Source organism: Callithrix jacchus, chromosome 12 (genome assembly GCF_049354715.1).
Source record: "Callithrix jacchus isolate 240 chromosome 12, calJac240_pri, whole genome shotgun sequence".
Lineage (NCBI taxonomy): Eukaryota > Metazoa > Chordata > Mammalia > Primates > Cebidae > Callithrix > Callithrix jacchus.
In genome coordinates, this window is record NC_133513.1 from 22,823,170 (window position 1) to 22,843,693 (window position 20,524).

Consider the following 20,524-nt stretch of genomic DNA (forward strand, 5'->3'; position numbering starts at 1 on the left):
ACATGCCATTCAATTTACCCACTTAAAATGTACTATTCAGAGGCTTCGGGTATATTCCTAAAATTATGCATCTATAACCACAACCACTTTTAGAACATTTTACACAAAAAAATAAATTCTATACCCCTTAGCCCTCACCCTCTATCATTTCCACACCCCACCCAGCCCCAGGCAACCACCAGCCTACTTCGTCTCTCTGGACTTGCCTTTTCTGGACATTTTACATAAATAGAATCATACAACATGTGGCCTTTTATGTCTGGCTTCTTTCACTAAGCATAATGTTTGTTTTGTTTTGTTTCGTTTTGTTTTTTTGAGACAGTCTTGCTCTTTTGCCCAGGCTGAAGTGCAGTGGCACGATTGTGGCTCACCAAAACCTCGGCCCCAGGGTTCGAGCGATTCTTCTGCCTCAGCCTCCCAAATGGCTGGGATTACAGGCAATATGGCTAAACCCTGTCTCTACTAAAAATACAAAAAATTAGCCGGGCATGGTGGCGTGCGCCTACAGTCCCAGTTACTAGGGAGACTGAGGCACAAGAATTGTTTGAACCTGGGAGGTGAAGGTTGCAGTGAACTGAGATTGCACCACTGCACTCCAGCCTGGGAGACAGAGTGAGACTCTCTCAAAAAAAGAAAAAAAAAAAAAGAAAGAAAACGAAGTGCAGATATTTTGCTATTATTTTGCTATTAAGGTCTTAATGTATATTTCAGACTTTATTTCACTTTAAATATACACAAATCGACTTTTTGTTGCTAATGTGGGATCATGCTACATATGTCTTTAGTAGCCAGCTTTTTTTCAGCAAACAACAAATCATCATGTCTTTTCAGATCAGTAAATATGGATCTGGCATCTTGATGGCTCTGTCAGCCCATTGTATGGCTACACCACAGGTTAAGCATTGCCTCTTGTGGGTTACTTTGGCAGTTTCCAGTTTGTGTTTTTTTGTTTTGTTTTTGAGACGAGTCTCACTCTGTCGCCCAGGCTGGAGTGCGGCGGTGCCATCTCAGCTCACTGCAACCTCCGCCTCCTGGGTTCAAGCAGTTCTCTTGCCTCAGTCTCCCAAGTAGCTGGTATTATAGGTACACACCACCACACCGGGCTAATTTTTGTATTTTTAGTAGAGATGGGGTTTTACCATATTGACCAGGACGGTCTTGATCTCTTGACCTCGTGATCCGCCTGCCTCGACCTCCCAAAGTGCTGGGATTTCTTTTCTTTTTTTTTTTGAGACGGAGTTTTGCCGTGTTACCCAGACTGGAGTGCAATGGCACAATCTCGGCTTACCACAACCTCCGCCTCCTGGGTTCAAGCAATTCTCCTGCCTCAGCCTCTCGAGTAGCTGGGACTACAGGTGCACACCACCATGCCCAGCTAATTTTTGTATTTTTAGTAGAGACGGGGTTTTACCATGTTGACCGGGATGGTGTCGATCTCTTGACTTCGTGATCCACCCGCCTCGGCCTTTCAAAGTGCTGGGATTATAGGCGTGAGCCACCGCGCCCGGCCAAGTGCTGGGATTATAGTCATGAACCACCGTGTCTGGCCAGTTTATTTGTTTTTTAAGAGATAGGGGCTCACGCTGTTGCCTGGGCTAGAATGCAGTGGCACAATCACTGTAGCCTTGATCTCCTGAGCTCAAGTGATCCTCCCACCCTAGCTTCCGGAGTAGTTGGGACTAAAGGCATGTGCCACCACGCCTGGCTAATTTTTGCATTTTTTTTCACAGAGATGGGGTCTTGCTATGCTGCCCAGGCTGGTCTGGAACTCCAAGTGTCAAGGGATCCTCTGGCCTTGGCCCCCCAATTTTCTGGGATCACAGACATGACCACTGTGCCTGGTTTCCAGGTTTTTGCTGCTATATTCCATTCTTGATTCCACTGATAATTGTACCAAACCTCTGAGTGCATGTGGCATAGACTGTGGTCACCACACACCACTGTTGCCCTGTTCCTGTCCTGGAGCCTCGCCTTGTTCCCCCACCTCTTCCTGCTTCTTTTATTCCAGCCCTTGACTTTGGTAAAGCCCATTACTGCTCTTCAGGAGGGGAGAGTAGTTGGGCTGTCTCTGAATTGTATTTTTCTTCTTTTTTTTTTTTTTCCTCAACTTCCAGGTTCAGGTGATCCTTCCACCTCTGCCTCGCAAGTAGCTGTGACTACAGGCGCAGGACCTAATTTTTTGTATTTGTAGTAGAGGCAAGGTTTCATCACGTTGTCTAGACTTCTGAGCCATATTTAATAAAGTCTACAGAAGTGATGATGGGGAAAAAATGATTTTATAGCATTCACGAAGTGACTGTAACGGGATGTTTCCAGAAGAAGGCCTGGGTGAGTCACTGGATATGTCGTCATGTAAGATCCAGAGAACTTTATTACGGTGATAATGGCAATAATAACAGTAATATAAAAATGTCAGCAACGGTGGGAGCACGCTGTGTGCCAAAAAATTTGCAAACACATTGCCGGCACTCCGCCCTCACTCCTGGCTTACTCCAGGAAGTATATTATTATTACTATAATTATTATTATTATCTCCATCTCCCTTTCCTGGCATACAATTATTATTATTTAACCTCTTTTTATTTTTATTTTGTAGTCTCAGACTTTGAAGAACCACAGCCTTTCTAGTCTATAGCCAGAGTTATATTTTCCTTTTTTATGAAATATCCACAGACCTCTGTTTTGTTTTGTTTTGTTTCGTTTTTTTGTGACAGAGTCTTGCTCTCTTGCCCAGGCTATAGTGCAGTGGTACAGTCTCAGCTTACTGCAACCTCTACCTCCTGGGTTTAAGCAATTCTTGTGCCTCAGCCTCCCCAGTAGCCGGTGCCCAGGCACACACCACCACACCCAGCTAATTTTTTTATATTTTTAGTAGAGAAGAGATTTCACCACGTTGGCCAGACTGGTCTCAAACCCCTGGCCTCAAGTGCTCGGCCTGCCTCGATCTTCCAAAGTGCTGGGATTACAGACATGAGCCACTGCACCCAGCCCATAGCCCTCTGTGCTATGTAAGAATAATTAGCCTACTCAACAACTGAATTCTAGAATCCTTAGAACTAGAGGATATTAGAGCTGGCATGGCCTTAAGAATCATCTAACCTGGCCAGGTGCAGTGGCTCGTATCTGTAATCCCAGCACTTTGGGAGGCCAAGACAGGTGGATCACTTGAGCCCAGGAGTTTGAGACCAGCCTGGGCAACATGGTGAAACCCCATCGCTACAAAAATGCAAAAAAGTAGCCAGGCATGGTGGCATGTACCTGGAGGCCCAGCTATCTGGGAGGCTGAGGTGGAGGTTGAGGTTTCAGTGAGCCATGATTGCACTACTGCACTCTAGACTGGGTGACAGAATGAAACCCTGTCTCAAAAAAAAAAACAAAACAAAACATCTAACCCAGTGACTTTGTTTCTTTGATTTACACATGCAATACCTAAATGCATTCTCACTGTAAAAAGAATGCAAACAACATAGATAAACTGAGGTCTTCTTGAGCAACTTCTTATCCCTTTCTATTCCCAGAGATAAGCATTAGATTAGTTTCATATAAATTACTTTTCAGACCTCTTTTTATGCATTTGCATATAAATATATATTTGTGTGTATGTCTACAGACACACATGTTCTTAGAAAATCCATAGTATTGATGTGTGCGTTTCCTCCACCTGTAAGTGGTATCATAGCATTTGTATTGTTCTGTAACTTGCTTTTTCCCCCCCCAAACAATAGGTCTTAGAAATTGCCTAGTCTGGGTGCGGTGGCTCATGCCTGTAATCTCAACACTTTGGGAAGCCAAGGCAGGTGGATCACCTGAGGTCAGGAGTTCAAGACCAGCCTGACCAGTATTGAAACCCCATCTTGACTAAAAATACAAAAATTAGCCAGGTGTGGTGGCATGCACTGGTAATCCTAGCTACTCTAGTGGGGATTGCTTAAACTTGGGAGACAGAGGTTGCAGTGAGCCAAGATCGCACCACTGCACTCCAGCCTGGATGACAGAGCAAGACCACGTTTCAAAAGAAAAGAAAAGAAATCGCCCATGTTAACATCTTGTTTTGAGTATACCAAGTGTGTGTAATCATCCCCCTACAGATTGGTGGTTTGTTCATACTGCCTGATCGTTATAGCATAAGTGCTGACCTTGAGGCCAGGAGTTCGAGACCTCTCTGGATAACACAGTGAGACCTTCATCTCTACACACAAGTTTTTAAAATTAGCTGGGCGTGGTGTGCACACCCGTAGTCCTGGCTACCTGGGAGGTTGAGGTGAGAGGATTGCTTCAGCCCAGGAGTTGGAGGCTTCGTGAGCTATGATCCCACCACTGCACTTCAGCCTGGGCAACAGAGTAATCCTGGTCTCAAAAAAAAAATTTTAAAAAGCACCTTGGACATCCTTGGACCAGCTTACCTGGGCACACCTGGGTAGGTGATAGGAATGGGTCAGAAGTCCCATTCCTGCACCTTCCGTGCAGAAGAAGGTTCATAGCCACTGCCAGGTGACTCTTAAAGGTGGTAGTACCTGCTTTCATTCCTCTCCTGTTGGTAACATATTACTGGCGATTTCCAGCTCTGATGGGGTCTGAGCACTGCTACCCCAGTGAGCCACTGTTTTTGGTGGGAGTGTGCCTACCCTGGTTGCAGGGGCCACAAAAAATGTAGACCACCAGCAGCTAAAATCTTCTTTATCCTTGTTTGTAAACAAGGAAATAGAGGTTCCCACAGCCAGTCAGTGGTGGACTGGGAATAGTCAGGGACGTGAATGTTAGTACAGGACTTTTTATACTGTGCTTATTTTAAAAAAGGAAAGTCAGTTGCATTAATCTCACCTGTTGCCAATAAGATTTGGCATGACTCCGTTCTGGGTTTGGAAAAAGTAATTTGACCCTATGAAGTACCACTCCCTCTAATTCTGCAATACTTTCCTCCTGGGCTGTTTTGTGCTTGGTGCCACAGCATCTAGCCAGGAGGTAATTTCTGTTGCTAATGTTTATTGAATGGGGACGGCCCCCGTCAGTGGCTTAGGGAGTGGCAGAGTCATTTGAGAGAGACACTGTCAGAGAGCTGTGTGTCTCAGGCAGAGAACAGGGTACCTGTACAGACGTGCTTGGAAAGGCGGCCTGCTGACTTCTCAGCACTGCAGGCTCCCCTGAGAGGTGGAGGTTTAATGCTGTCTCTGCTATTTGCAGCAGCTGGAATATGAACTGAGACTGTGGTGCTTTAAGGTACAGAGATTGGGCTGGGCATGGTGGCTCCTGCCTGTAATCCCAGCTGCAGGAGGATCACTTGAGTCCAGAAGTTCAAGAACAGCCTGGGCAATATATCAAGACCCTGTCTGTACAGAAATTTTAAAAAATTAGCCAGGCGTGGTGACACGTGCCTGTCATGCCTACTTGGGAAGCTGAAGCAGGAGGATCACTTGAGCCCAGGAGTTTAAGGCTGCAGTGAGCTGTGATAACACCATTTACTCCAGCCTGGGTGACAGACAAGATCTTGTCTCTTTAACAGAAAAGTATAGCGGCTGGAAGTGGTGGCTGACACCTGTAATCCTATCTCTTTGGGAGACCGAGATGGGCAGGCGGATCACGAGGTCAAGAGATCGAGACCATCCTGGCCAACATGGTGAAACCCCATCTCTACTAAAAATACAAATTAGCTGGGCGTGGTGGTGCGCTCCTGTAGTCCCAGCTATCGGGACGTTGAGTCAGGAGAATTGCTTGAACCCAGGAAGTGGAGATTACAGTGAGCCAAAATCGCACTGTAATCTCCAGTGTTCTCCAGTCTGGCAACAAAGCAAGACTCCATCTCAAAAAAAAAGTAGAGACTGAAACTCAGAAAAATGTTTTAGATATACACGTATGTGCTGTGGACTTACTTACAACAGGTAACAGTGACAAGCTTGAAGTCTAACATTGGAGAGCCATGGTGAATAGTTTAGTCAATAACAGTAAAGTTATACAGTAGATTATTATGTAACTATCGAAGCAGAATGCAAAAACGTGTAAATTTTAGTTGCCTGATGTACTGTCTTTGCTAAAAAAATTTTAGTGATTTGTTCGCTGCTTTTTGGAATATAACAGGATAAATTTTGGTGGAGAACTCAGTTGTTTTTTAGATTTTAAATGTAATCCAGCAGTTACATTTCCAAAAAAAAACTGTCCTACTAAGATCTTCCATGCACACAAAGATTTGGATAGGAAGATGTTCACTTCAGCACTGTTTGTACTAGGAAATGTTGGAGAGAATCCAAATATTATTCAACTAGAAGTTAGACAAGTAACTTAAGGTACATTTATGTAACTGTATATCTGGCAGTTCTGGAAATGAAATGAGGTCACTCAGCACATATGACATGGAAAGATGTCCCAGATCTTTCATTAAGAAGAAAAAAGTCAGATGCACAACAGAATGTGTGGTGTGGTCCAATTGCTCTTTCTTTTTCTTTTCTTTCTTTTTTTTTTTTTTTTTTTGAAACGGAGTCTCATTCTGTCACCCAGGCTGGAGTGCAGTGGCATGATCTCGGCTCACTGCAACCTCCACCTCCTGGGTTCAAGCGATTCTCCTGCCTCAGCCTCCCAAGTAGCTGGGATTACAAGTACCCGCCACTACACCCAGCTGATTTTTGTATTTTTAGTAGAGACAGGGTTTTACCACATTGGCCAGCCTGGTATCAAACTCCTGACCTTGTGATCCACCCACCTTGACCTTCCAAAGTGCTAGGATTGCAGGTATGAGCGACCGAGCCTGGCCCCATTTGCTCTTAAATATGTGTTTGTGTTCACAGAGGCATAGGAAAAAAATTTGCGGAATGTCTCTATCAACAACGGTCAGCTGTGGTTTTCAGAGGAAGTGGATTAGGGAGACTTCTGCTTTCTTATTCAGAGTTCTGTAGTGCTTATAGTTTCTATGTGATACAGATCATACTTTGGAATCAGAAAAAGTATTAAGATCACTAAATAAAGCACAAAGTCTCATTGACCCACTCTCCTGAAAGGAGGTAAATTTATTTTACCGTGTGATACCAATCAATTAAAAAAATGCATGCAGGCTGGGCACAGTGGCTCACTCCTGTAATCCTAGCACTTTAGGAGGCCGAGGTGGGCAGATCACCTGAGGTCAAGAGTTCAAGACTAGCTTGGACAACATGGTGAAACCCCGTCTCTACTAAAAATATAAAAATTAGCCAGATGTAGTGGCTCACCCATGTAATCTCAGCTACTCAGGAGGCTGAGGCAGGAGAATCACTTGAATCGGGAGGCTGCAGTAAGCTGAGATCACGCCACTGCACTCCAGCCTCGGTGACAGAGGGAGATTCTATCTCAAAAAAAAAAACCAAAAGCATATGGAGATCTGGAAAAGAATTAGTCCAAAGCATTGTCTATTGCTCCAGTGGACAACATTTGGTGGATTTGACTTTTGTCTTCTGTATTTTCCAATTTTTAAATTAAGCCTAAACCAGCTACCAAAATAGTAGAAATGAATTATAGGCTTTATTTTTTGAACTTTGCAGAGGTAAAAAAGCCCCAGCAGGTTAGGTGCTGCAGCTCACATCTGTAATCTTAGTGCCTTGAGAGGCTAAGACAGGAGGATCACTTGAGGCCAGGAGTTCAAGACCAACCTGGCCACAAACATAGTGCAACCCTCATCTCTGAAAAGTAAAAAATAAAAAAGTAGCTGGGCATGGTGGCACATAACTGTAGTCCCAGCTACTTGGGAGGCTGAGTCAGGAGGATCAATTGAGCCCAGGAGTTTTAAGGCTGCAGAGAGCTATGATCACACCACTGTCACGTAGCCTGGACAACAAAGAGAACTTGATCCTATTTAAAAAGCAAAAAAAAAAAAAGCCCAAAAAACAAAGGCCTAGAAAGAGTGAGAGGCCTGGGTTGTGTGTGTGTATTAGAAGGCCCAGCTCCGCAGCCTGAGTTGCTTCTATTTTAAGCAGGACCCAGTGAGGGGCTCATGCCGGGGACGAGGTGCAGCCCTTTTTGGGCTGAGTCCATGGGAAGCTGGACTCTTTTTTTTTTTTTTTTTTTGAGACAGTCTCTTTCTCTCACCCAGGCTGGAGTACAGTGGCCCGATCTCAGCTCACTGCAACCTCCACCTTCCAGGTTCAAGTGATTCTCCCGCCTCAGCCTCCCAAGTAGCTGGAATTACAGGCATGCATCCAACTGGCTGGCTGGCTGGCTTGCTTTCTTTTCTTTCTTTCTTGTAGAGATGGGGTTTCATTATGTTTGCCAGGCTGGTCTTGAACTCCTAACCTCAGGTGATCCACCCACCTCAGCTTCCCAAAGTGCTAGGATTATAGGTGTGAGCCACCACACCTGGCCGCTCTCAATAGATATTGATTAATTTGGGAAGTCTTCTGAATCTCAGCAATGTGTGTCTGTTAGGAAAAAAAAAAAAAAAAAAAAAAAAGGGAGATCTTTTGGGTCATCACAATGACGTGGGGGCACTGTTGGCACAGAGTTAGGGAAGGCCGGGATGCTAGCAACCCTGAAACAGGGCTGTTCTGCACGATGAATTTTCCTGCATGGGGTCTCCCTCTGTCACCAAGGCTGAAGTGCAATGGCATGATGTCGTCTCACTGCAACCTCCACCTCCTAGAGGTGGTTCTTTTCCCTCAGCCTCCCAAGTAGCTGGGATTACAAGCATATGCCACCACGTCGAGGTAATTTTTGTATTTTTAGTAAAATTGGGGGTTCACCATGTTGGCCAGGCTGGTCTCGAACTCCTGACTTCAGGTGATCAGCCCGCCTCGACCTCCCAAAGTGCTGGGATTACAGGTGTGAGCCACTGAGCCTAGCCAAAGTGCAGCCATTTATTCATTTATTTATTTATTTGAGATGAAGTCTCATTTTGTTGCTCAGGCTGGAGTGCAGTGGTGTAATCTTGGCTCACTGCAACCTTTGCCTCCCAGGTTCAAGCAATTCTCCTGCCTCAGCCTCCTGAGTAGCTGGGATTACAGGCATGCACCACCATGCCTGGCTAACTTTTTTATTTTTTAATAGAAATGGGATTTCACCAGGTTGGTCAGGCTGGTCTTGAACTCCTGACCTTTTGATCCACCTGCCTTGGCCACCCAAAGTACTGGGATGACAGGCTTGAGTCACCGCCCGGCCCAAGTGCAGCTTTTTAAATTGATATAATTAAAATGTGTTTTAACCCCTCTGCACAGATGAACTCCTGGACTGAATTCGGTTTTGCCTGATCACAGTGGTGCTTTTCGTACATATATGCTTGCACACTCCTCTCCTCTCCTGGGCACAAGTGATCCTCCTGCCTCAGCCTCCCAGAGTGCTGAGATTACATGTGTGAGCCACTGTACTTGGCCCAAGTTCGCATTTCTATGTGATTGGTTCCTCTCCTCTCCCCTCCCCTCTCTCTGTCTGCATGTCTGCGTGTCTGTGTCTGTGTCTGTCTGTCTGTGTCTGTCTCTGTCTCTCTCTCTCTCTCTGTCTCTGTCTCTTTCCTTTTTTGAGACAGGGTCTCATTCTGTCATCCAGGCTGGAGTGCAGTGGAATACATTTTTTAAAAATTTTCTGTCCAGATGATATTTCACTATGTTGCCCAGCTGGTCTCAGATTTCTGGGCACAAGTGATCCCCCTGCCTCGGCCTCTCAAAGTGTTGAGATTACACGTGTGAGCCACTGAACCTGGCCCATGTTCGCATTTCTATGTGATTGGTTGCTAGAAGTAGAACCAGATCTATATCTACTGGGTCAGAATTAAAGAATGCATTTTTTTTTCAGTTTTCAGCATTGCCATACTGCCTTTCAGAAAAGTTTTTTTGTTTTGTTTTGTTTTGTTTTGTTTTTAAGATGGAGTCTCACTCTTGACCCCCAGGCTAGAGTGCTATGGTGCCATCTCTGCTCACTGCAACCTCTGCCTCCTGGATTCAAGCGATTCTCCTGCCTCAGCCTCCTGAGTAGCTGGAATTATAGTTGTCTGCCACCATACTTGGCTAATTTTTGTATTTTTTTAGTAGAGATGGGGTTTCACCATGCTGGCCAGGATGATCTCTAACTTCTGACCTCAGGTGATCTACCTGCCTCAGCCTCCCAAAATGGTGGGATTACAGGTGTGAGCCACCACACCCCGCCTAGAAAAGTTTTATACCCCCGGATGGTGTGTGAGGATACCCTTTCTCTGATATCCAAGCCAGCACTTGCTAAAATGTTTCATCTCATTTAAACAATTGCCAACCTGCTGTAATGCCAGCACTTTGGGAGGCCAAGATGGATGGATTACTTGAGGTCAGAAGTTCGACACCAGCCTGGCCAACACGGCAAAACCCCATCTCTACCAAAAAGTACAAAAATTAGCCGGGTATGGTGGTATGTGCCTGTAGTTCCAGCTACTCAGAAGGCTGAAGTGGGAGAATCACTTGAATCTGGGAGGCAGAGGTTGCAGTGAGCCAAAATTGCACCACTGCACTCCAGCCTGGGTGACAGAGAGAGACCCTGTCCCAAAAAAAAAAAAAAAAGGCTGGGCGTGGTGGCTTGTGCCTGTAATTTCAGCACTTTGGGAGGCAAGGCAGGTGGGTCACTTGAGGTCAGGAGTTCAAGACCAGCCAACATGGTGAAACCCTTTCTCTACCAAAAAAAAAAAAAAAAAAAGATGCAAAAAGTAGTCAGGAATCTCAGCTACTTGGGAGGCTGAGGCATGAGAATCACTTGAACCCGTGAGGTGGAGGTTGCAGTGAGTTAAGATCACACCACTGCTCTCCAGCCTGGGTGACAGAATGAGACTGTGTGTGTGTGTGTGTGTGTGTGTGTGTGTGTGTGTAAAATGGTGAAATGTTTGCCAGCCTGAATGGGAGAATGGTATCTTATTTTCAACTCTTTGATTCCAAGTGTTGTATAGTTAAGATATGCCATTTCTGCCCACAGGGAGGCTGTGCCCATGAGCCCAGATAGGCTCGCTTGGGGACTGGGTTCTTGATAGGCTATTAGACAGGAGTCTCTCTCTGTCCTGATACTGTCTGCCTCTCCAGAGGAAATAACAGGGTGGGAGGAGGCTGCACTGTCCCCAGAGCCCCTGACCTGGGCCAGATGTTCCTACCTTCCCCTTTGCCTTCCGCAGGAAGCCTGGAAGCATGCGATCGAGAAGGCCAAGCACATGCCGGACCCCTGGGCTGAGTTCCACCTCGAAGACATTGCCACCGAACGTGCTACGCGACACAGGTCAGCAGCTTATCTGGGGTCTCAAGGAGTCCCAGGGGCTGTACTTCCAGCGTCTGCTCCCAATCAGTGAGGCCTAAGTACTCTTGGGGGTCAGGAGAAGGGAGTAACCATATGAGCCGCTAATGTTGGAGGGCTAATGTATGCTTAAGCCTCAGTGCATGACCTCACTGAATCCTTCCTGTGGTTCAAACAAGGTACCTATTAGACAGGCTAGACTGAGCTAGTTTTTCTAAACTGTTGCAAATTTCTGGCCAGATGTGGTGGCTCTTACCGTAATCCCAGCACTTTGGGAGGCTGAGGTGGGCAGATCACTTGAGGTCAGGAGTTCAAGACCAGCCTGGCCAACATGGCGAAACCCCATCTCTACTAAAAGTACAAAAATTAGCCAGGCATGGTGGTGGGTGCCTGTAATCCCAGCTACTCAGGAGGCTGAGGTAGGAGAATCACTTGAACCCGGGAAGCAGAGGTTTCAGTGAGCTGATACAGCGCTACTGCACTCCAGCCTGGGCATCAGAGTGAGTCTCCATCTCAAAAATAAAATTGTGGCAAATCTCTAACACGTTTTCCAATATATTGATTGAAGACAGTCCACTTATAAGCAGACCCACGCACTTCAAACCCATGTCATTCAAGCATCAACTGTACTTGCTGGTGCCAAGTGTGCAGCTCTGAAGAGCTTTCCTCCCTCTGAGCCCAGAGGAGGTTAACCCGTCAAGCCTCTGCTTGTTTTTCCTGGTAGAGGCATCAGGCTCTGTTCTCACGAGGGCGGGGGTGTTCTGGAGTCTGCCCCAGCTGAGGGGTGAACCCAGGGAGGCCTCCAACTAGAGCTAAGAACACCTCAGCCCTCAGGGAGGTTTCAGACTTTAGGGATCCATTGAGCCGAGGCGCTTTCCACCAGGCGGACTTGTGTGTGTCCTGGCCAGGACCAGGGGCTGATTTGCTCTGTGAAAGGAGAGATGGAAATGTTCCCAGAACCCTCTCCAAGCTCTCTCTGCCTGAGGTATGAACCAATCTGTGGAAAAAACAAACTTAATTTCACCTGATGTAATCCTATGACCCAGAATGCTTCTATGAGCTTAAAATGTGTGGGGATTTCTCCCCACCCACAAGCAAGTAGTCAAATCTGCAGTAGACCCCAGCAGATGTGCCTCTAATTCAGTTTCTCTAATTGAAGGCATTGATGGAATTTTGAGTTGGGTATCCTGATTTAATTCAATTCTTTTTTTTTTTTGAGATGAGTTTCGCTCTTGTCACCCAGGCTGGAGTGCAATGGGGCTTTCTCGGCTCACTGCAACCTCCATCTCCCAGGTTCAAGTGATTCTCCTGCCTCAGCCTCCCAAGTAGCTGGGATTACAGGCATGTACCACTACGCCAGGCTAATTTTGTGGGTTTTTTTTAGTAGAGATGGGGTTTCTCCATGTTGGTCAGGCTGGTCTGGAACTCCTGACCTCAGGTGATCAGCCTGCCTCAGCCTCCCAAAATGCTGAGATTACAGGCGTGAGCCACCGTGCCCAGCCTGATTCAATTCAATTCTGACACCCATCTACAGGGAGATAGCATCACATCCCACAGGTTGAGGGCTCAATCCTACAAGACCGTTCCCAACTTCCACTGCTGATCGCAAGCCCTAGGTGGTTTCACCTCTCCTGACCAGCTGTAAATCAGGGTTCCCATGACCCCCTCCAGGCTCGATTAACTTGCTGGAGCGGCTCACAGAACTCAGGGAAACACTTAGTACCATTTACTGGTTAATGTAAAGGATGTTCCAAAGGGTACGGAAGACTAGGGGTGGTGGCTCACATCTGTAATCCCAGCACTTTGGGAGGCCAAGGCAGTCGGATCACTGAGATCAGGAGTTTGAGACCAGCCTGGCCAAAATGCCAAAACCCCGCCTCTACTAAAAATACAAAATTAGCCGGGTATGGTGGCCCATGCCTGTAATCCCAGCTACTTGGGAGGCTGAGGCAGGAGAATTGCCTGAACCCAGGAGGCGGAGGTTGCAGTGAGCCGAGATCATGCCATTGCACTCTAGTCTGGGCAACAAGAATGAAACTCCGTCTCAAAAAAAGGATGTCATTTATTCAGTCATTCATCCACCATGTGTATTTATTAAGCATCCACACGCACCAGGTCCTGGGTAACTAAGACATGGGTCTGCTTTTGTGGGGATACAGTCCAGTAGGGGCCCCAGATGTGGAACATGCCAGTGAACAGCACAGCAATGAGTGCTGGGGATATAAAAATGGGGGACATGGTAGTGAGGGAACAGTGGGTTTGAGGAAAGGGACAGAGACCAGTATGTTGAGACTTGGGAGAGAGGGACAGTGTCTACAACCCATCCTAGAAGGTTGGCTGGGCTATGGGCCATGGTGGAGGGTGGGCTGGTTCTAAAGCGAGTGAGGAGCCCAGAAAGGTCTTTGGCTTTTAGCCCATAAGGAACAGGACCATGTGACGGACGCTGTGCCCTGGGGTGGGCGGGTCTCTGCAGGTACAACGCGGTCACCGGGGAATGGGTGAACGATGAAGTTCTGATCAAGATGGCATCTCAGGTGAGCAGGGCCTTGAGCCCCGTGGGGACAGGGCTGAGCAGGGACTTTCTGTAGCTGACTTTGGTCTGTGTGCCCCTCCCTCCCACTTCCACTTTATTTAATTTTTGTAACTTTGGGGGATTCTTTGTTGCTGTTGATTTATTGGTTGCAACCAGCATTTTATTTTTTAAGACAGGGTCTCACTCTATCGCCTAGGCTGGAGTGCAGTGATGCAATCACAGCAGCCTTGAACCCCTGGGCTCAAGCCATCCTCCCACCTTAGCCTCCCAAGTAGCTGCGACTACAAGTACATACCACCACGCCTGGCTATTTTTTTTATTTCTTGTAGAGACATGGGTTTCACTGTGTTGCCCAGGCTGGTCTCAAATGCTTGGGCTCAAATGATCCTCCTGCCTCCCCCTCCCAAAGTGCTGGGATTATAGGCATGAGCCACTGTACCCAGCCACAACCAGCCTTTTGAAGAAAAAAAAAGATAAAAGACTAAAAAATAGGTATTTCCTGCATATTGAGAGTAAGGATTGCTTTGTGAAACTTTGTTTTAGTGTAATGTACAATATACACACAAAAGGGTACAGCTTGGTGAGTTTTCACAAAATGAGCACACTGCCTTACCAGTGCCCATATCAGCAAACAACGCAGCCAGCCTGCTCAAGCCCCTCTCAGTCACTCCTCCCACACCCCCAGGGTAAGCACCACTCTGAATTCTATCACCCTAAATTACTTCTGCCTATTTCTTTTTTTTTTTTTTTTTGAGGTGGAGTTTCACTCTTGTTACCCAGGCTGGAGTGCAATGGCGCGATCTCGGCTCACCACAACCTCCGCCTCCTGGGTTCAGGCAATTCTCCCGCCTCAGCCTCCTGAGTAGCTGGGATTACAGGCACACGCCACCATGCCCAGCTAATTTTTTGTATTTTTAGTAGAGACGGGGTTTCACCATGTTGACTAGGATGGTCTCGATCTCTTGACCTCGTGATCCACCCGCCTCGGCCTCCCAAAGTGCTGGGATTACCGGCTTGAGCCACCGTGCCCAGAGCTTCTGCCTATTTCTTAACTTCATATAAGTGAGGACATACAACAGGTATTCTATTTTTTTTTTTTTTTTTTTTGAGACATAGTCTCACTCTGTCACCCAGGCTGGAGTGCAGTGGCGCGATCTCAGCACTGCAAGCTCCAGGTTCAGGCGATTCTCCTGTCTCAGCCTCCTGAGTAGCTGGGACTACAGGCACGAGCCATGAGACCCAGCTAATTCTTTGTATTTTTAGTAGAGACAGGGTTTCACCGTGTTAGCCAGGATGGTCTCGAACTCCTGACCTCATGATCCACCCGCCTTGGCTTCCCAAAGTGCTGGGAATACAGGCGTGAGCCACTGTGCCCGGCCAACAGGTATTCTTTTTTAGAAAGAGTCTTGCTCTGCTGCCCAGGCTGGGGTGTAATCATGCATGATCTTGGCTCACTGCAGCCTTGAACTCCTGGGCTTACGCAGTTCTCCCACCTCAGCCTCCTGAGTAGCTGGGACTACAGGCATGCACCATCACACCCAGCCAAGTTTTAAAATTTTTTTGTAGAGAGGAAGGTCTCGCTATGTTTTCCAGGCTGGTCTTGAACTCCTGGCCTCAAGTGATCCTCTCGCCTCGGCCTCCCAAAGTGCTGGGATTACAGGCATAAGCCACTGCTCCTGGGTTCTTTTGGTCAACATTTTGCATCGGTTTTCATTGCTGTGTGGTATTTCATTGAAGGAATAGACCTGATTGATTTTTCCAGCATATTGTTGCTGGACACGTACGTTGTCTCCACTGTTTTTCTCTTAGAGTCAGGGCTGTGAAAACATCCTCTGAGATGCACTGTCCCTCCCCCAGCATCCTGCCCTCATGGGGTTTTTTCCTCAGCTGGGGTGGAGAAATGGAGGGGGTGTCTTTGTCATTCTGGCCACCTCTAGGTTGGAAGGTCTCAATGGGTTTGGTGCTGAGACATAGAAGGAGAGCTCTGGGGATTTTGGGATTCAGATGAGGCCCAGGGCACTCATTTGATGGGGGATGTGCAAAGGGAGCGCCTCCTGACTTAGGGTCTTATTGGGTGGGGCATGGGGACTGATACTGATAACTCTCTGCGGTGTCTTTCAGCCCTTCGGCCGAGGAGCGATGAGGGAGTGCTTCCGGACGTAAGTGACTCGGCCTGGCTCTTGGGGTTCTCCCCAGAGTCTCCTCAGGCTCCTAAGAGCTGAGGCATTGGGACATTTTCAGCCAAGGAATGGAGCCAGGGGCCTCTGCGTTCTTGTAGCCCAGGTTCCTCTCCATCTGGTCTCCCTCGGGTCACACGTTGGGCCTGGCTGGGAAGATGGGCTCAGGAAGAACAGGGAACACCCCACTTATCTCTGCCCTAGTGTTGGGGGTCAAGGGAAATGAGATAGGAGACCTTTAACAGTGACCTTTAATCACCCTATCCCAGCTCTTAGAAGGATGTGGAGGGGTGGGGAAGTCCTTCCTACCTCCTGCATTTTCTTCCTGCCGCCAGCCAGCCAACCAGGTCAGACAGGGTCTCGCTGTCCTGAGGACCAGGGCTGTGTCCCTGGTGAATCCCAGAGTGCCCAGGTAGGCCCCCTGCTGCCTCTCCCCACAGGAAGAAGCTCTCCAACTTCCTGCACGCCCAGCAGTGGAAGGGAGCTTCCAACTACGTGGCAAAACGCTACATCGAGCCTGTGGACCGGGATGTGTACTTTGAGGACGTGCGTCTACAGATGGAGGCCAAGCTCTGGGGGGAGGAGTATAATCGGCACAAGCCCCCCAAGCAGGTGCGTGGCCCTGCTACCTGCCCCCTTTCCATGTCAGGGCAGCTGGGCACAGTGTCTGGGAAAGAGGGCCATGTTTCACCCTCCTTTTTTTTTTTTTTTTTTTGAGATAAAGTTTCACTCTGTCTCCCACCAAGGCTGGAGTGCAGTGGTGCGACTACAGCCTCCACCTCCCGGGTTCAAATGATTCTCCTGCCTTAGCCACCCAAGTAGCTGGGATTATAGGTGCCTGCCACCATGCCTGGCTAATTTTTGTATTTTTAGTAGAGACAGTTTCACCATGTTGGCCAGGCTGGTCTCGAACTCCTGACCTCAAGTGATCTGCCTGACTCGGCCTCCCAAAGGGCTGGGATTACAGATGTGAGCCACCATGCCCGGTCTCTTTCACCTTCTTAATAGTAGCTAATAAAAACCACCATTTACTGAGCGTGATGAAACACATCGTTTATTTATTTTTTTTTAATTTTTTTGAGACAGGATCTTTCTTGGTTGCCCAGGCCAGAGTGCAGTGGCATGATTCCAGCTCACTGCAGCCTCAACCTTCCGGGCCCAAACAATCCTTCCAGCCCAGCCTCCTGAGTGGCTGGGACTACAGGGGCACACCACCATGCCCAGCTGATTTTTATATTTTCTGTAGAGACATGGTTTCGCCATGTTGCCCAGGCTGGCCTCCAACTCCTGGCCTCAAGCAGGAGCCCACCTTGGTCTCCCAAACGGCTGGGATTACAGGCATGAGCCACTGCACCTGTCTCAGGTCATTTATTCCTAAAAACAGAGCTCCGAGGTTGGAATGTTTTCATCCTCAGTTACGGATGGGATCTATTAGTCAGGATTTTTGTTTGCAAACAACAGAAACCCACTCAAACTGCTTAATCCAAAAAGGGAATTCGTTGTCTTATATATCTGACATAATGCTGGCCACACAGGCATGGCTGGATTCAGGATTAAACTGAGGTTGTCAGAATCTTCTCCATCTCTGGCCTGGGTGTTCTTCTGGGTTGGCATCATTCTCAGGCAGACTCTGCATTTGTGGTAGCACTTTGGCCCCCAGCAGGCCCAAGGTCTTTTTGGAATGACAGCTATTTCCCCAGAAGTTCTAATAAGTCTCAGAGCTGGGTTTCATTGGCTCTGATTAGTTTAGATGCCTAATGCTGAGCCAATCACAGTGGCCAACGGGTGGGAATATGCAGAGTGGGCACACCCAAGCCACATGCCTGCCCTTAGAGCTAGGAATGTAGGTGTTTCATCCAGATCACAGAGACCAAGACTGGAAAAGGAGAGACTCCCAAGAAAAAGCAGAAGAAAAGAGCTGGGAATGTGTATTAGTCCGTTTTCTCATTGCTGATAGAGACATACTCTTCATGTAATTCAGGTCTCAGCTCCTGTGTCACCTCATCAGCCACCCTGTCTCAGAGCCCGAAAGAAGCGGTGCCTCCACCCGTCACCTCTGCCACGTCATTATGGTTTTTGTTTTCTGTTCTTCGGAGCACTTAGTGTGTCATTCATTTAGTTAATATTTTGGGTGCTTCTCTCCCCTAAAGGCAAAGATTTTCTTTTTTCTTGTTCACTGCTGTCTCCTAGCACCTAGGTGTTCAGTAAAGAATAATGTGGTAGGCCAGATGCAGTGGCTTATGCCTGTAATCCCAGCACTTTGGGAGGCTGAGGGGCAGATCACCTGAGGTCAGGAGTTCAAGACCAGCCTGGCCAACATGATGAAACCCCATCTCTACTAAAAGTACAAAATTAGCCGGGTGTGGTGGTGCGCACCTGTAATTTCAGCTACTCAGGAGGCTGGGGCAGGACAATCACTTGAACCAGGGAGGCAGAGGCTGCAGTGAGCCAAGACTGTGCCACTGCATTCCAGCCTGGGTGACAGGGCAAGACTCCGTCCCAAAATAGTAATAGTAATAATAATAATAATAATAATACTGGGGTTGATAAGGGAAGGAGAGGGGTGTGGTTGTTTGAGGAGGTGCTGGCTGTCTGCTGTGGCTGTGCCACTGCCCCTCGCCCAGGGAGCCCTCTGGCTGAACAGGTGGCCATGCTGTAGGTTTTCTTGTAGGGATAGAACCAGCCTTTGGGACAGAACCCTCTGAGAACCGCCCCTTCCTGCCTTCCCCTCAGGCTGGTTCTCAGAACCAACTGAGGCCTCATTTGGGGCAAGTTCTCTGCTCTCAGATCTGGACCCCTTCGGCTTCTGCAGTTGCTGTCTGCCTGTCTGGTGACCCACTCTCCCTGGATAGTCATTTCCTTGGGAAACCTGGGACCTGATCCTCCCAAGAGGTGGCATTGAGGGGACATGGGGGCCAAGGGTGAGTCCTTGTGTAACAGGACAAGAGATACAAGCTAGAGTCCTTCATCTCTCCTACTCTACTCTATAAGCCATATGCACTATTTGTAGATTTTCTTCTGTGTACAAAATTAAATATAGACTTTGTTAAAAAAAAAAATTCAACAAGGAATGTCAACGTTCCCTATAATTTCCCATTGCAGGGAGAGAACTGCTGTTTAGAGGTTGCTTTATATTTCTCTAGAATTGTGGCTTCTGATAAAAATAAAATGAGTGGCCAGGCACAGTGGCTTATGTCTGTAATCCTAGCACTTTGGGAGGCCAGGCGGCCAGATCACTTGAGGTCAGGAGTTCGAGACCAGCCTGGCCAGCATGGTGAAACTGTGTCTACTAAAAATATAAAAATTAGCTGGGCATGGTGACGGGTGCCTGTAGTCTCCCAGGTACTCGAGAGGCCGTGGCAGAGGTGAACCCAGGAGGCGGAGGTTGCAGTGAGCCAAGATTGCACCACTGCACTCCAGCCTGGGCCATAACAGAGTGAGACTCTGTCTCAAAAAAATAAAATATAAAATAAAATAAAGCAAAAGCAAACATTGTTTGGCTCCTTTTTGCATCAACAAATTTAATTCACAGGCTGAGTCTGAGACTCTTTCTGCAGGTGAGGAAACTGAGGCATAGAGAGGTAAAATTCATAAATGTTCCCAAATTCATGGTATTACTGTAAGGCATAGTCTAAGTTGTTTAGCAAACAGACCCACAAATATGTGCAGACATGAAATAGTTTCTGTCTCACTTGTGTGGAGGTCCTGCATTGGTGGGTGACTTGGGGTAGGCTGGTGCCTCATCTCCTTGAAGCCATCTAGAGACCTGGTTCCTTTGGTCTTGTTTGTCTGCCATCCCCTCAGGGGTTTGCCATGGACCACATGATCAGTTCTGGCTCCCAAGCAGAGTCCACCTTATAGGGCAGGCTGGAGTTTTGTCATTGCAATGCTCAGTTCCCATTGGCCAGGCACGGTCATGTGGCCATACTTAGCTGCAAGGGAATCTTAGCAATGTCATCCCTAGTGGGTGGCTATGGACCCTTTTAAAATTCAGTGATTTGGGGTCTGGGTGCAGTGGCTTTGGCCTATAATCCCAGCACTTTGGGAGGCCAAGGTGGAGAGATCATAAAGTCAGGGGATCGAGATCATCCTGGCCAACATGGTGAAACCTTGTCTCTACTAAAATACAAAAAATTAGCCAGGCAAGGTGGTGCATACCTGTAGTCTCTACTCAGGAGGCTGAGGCAGGGCAATCGCTTGAACCCAGGAGGCAGAGATTGCAGTGAGCCAATATTGCACCACTGCACTCCAGCCTGGCAACAGAGTGAGACTCTATCTCAAAAACAAAAAAAACTCAGCGATCCAGGGTTTCATTCTAAAAGGAAAAGAGAGCTGAGCACAGTGGCTGCATCCTGTGATCCTAATGCTCTGGGAGGATGCTGGAAGTTAAGAGAATTGCTTGAGGCCAATTCAAGACCAGCCTAGGCAACAGAGCGAGACCTCGTCTCGATAAAAATATTTAGATATGAGCCATATGTAGTGTGTAGTGACGTACACCTGTAGTTCTAGCTCCTCGGGAGGCTGAGGTGGGAGGATCGCTTGAGCCCAGAAGTTTGAGGCTATCATGAGCCATAATTATGCACTCCAACCTGGGCAACAGAGTGAGACCCTGTCTCCAAAAAGA

At 47.6% G+C, this 20,524-nt stretch overlaps 1 protein-coding gene across 2 annotated transcripts in view; it reads left to right on the plus strand.

Annotated features, from left to right (window-relative positions):
* Positions 1 to 20,524, plus strand: part of EEF2K (eukaryotic elongation factor 2 kinase) — an 85,827-nt gene that overhangs the window by 31,916 nt on the left and 33,387 nt on the right. For both annotated transcript variants that reach the window (XM_078344867.1, XM_078344868.1), the window contains exons 3-6: positions 11,075 to 11,175; positions 13,664 to 13,724; positions 15,845 to 15,882; positions 16,341 to 16,512. In XM_078344867.1, coding sequence (XP_078200993.1) covers positions 11,075 to 11,175; positions 13,664 to 13,724; positions 15,845 to 15,882; positions 16,341 to 16,512 — 372 coding nt within the window. The remainder of the gene's footprint in view (positions 1 to 11,074; positions 11,176 to 13,663; positions 13,725 to 15,844; positions 15,883 to 16,340; positions 16,513 to 20,524) is intronic.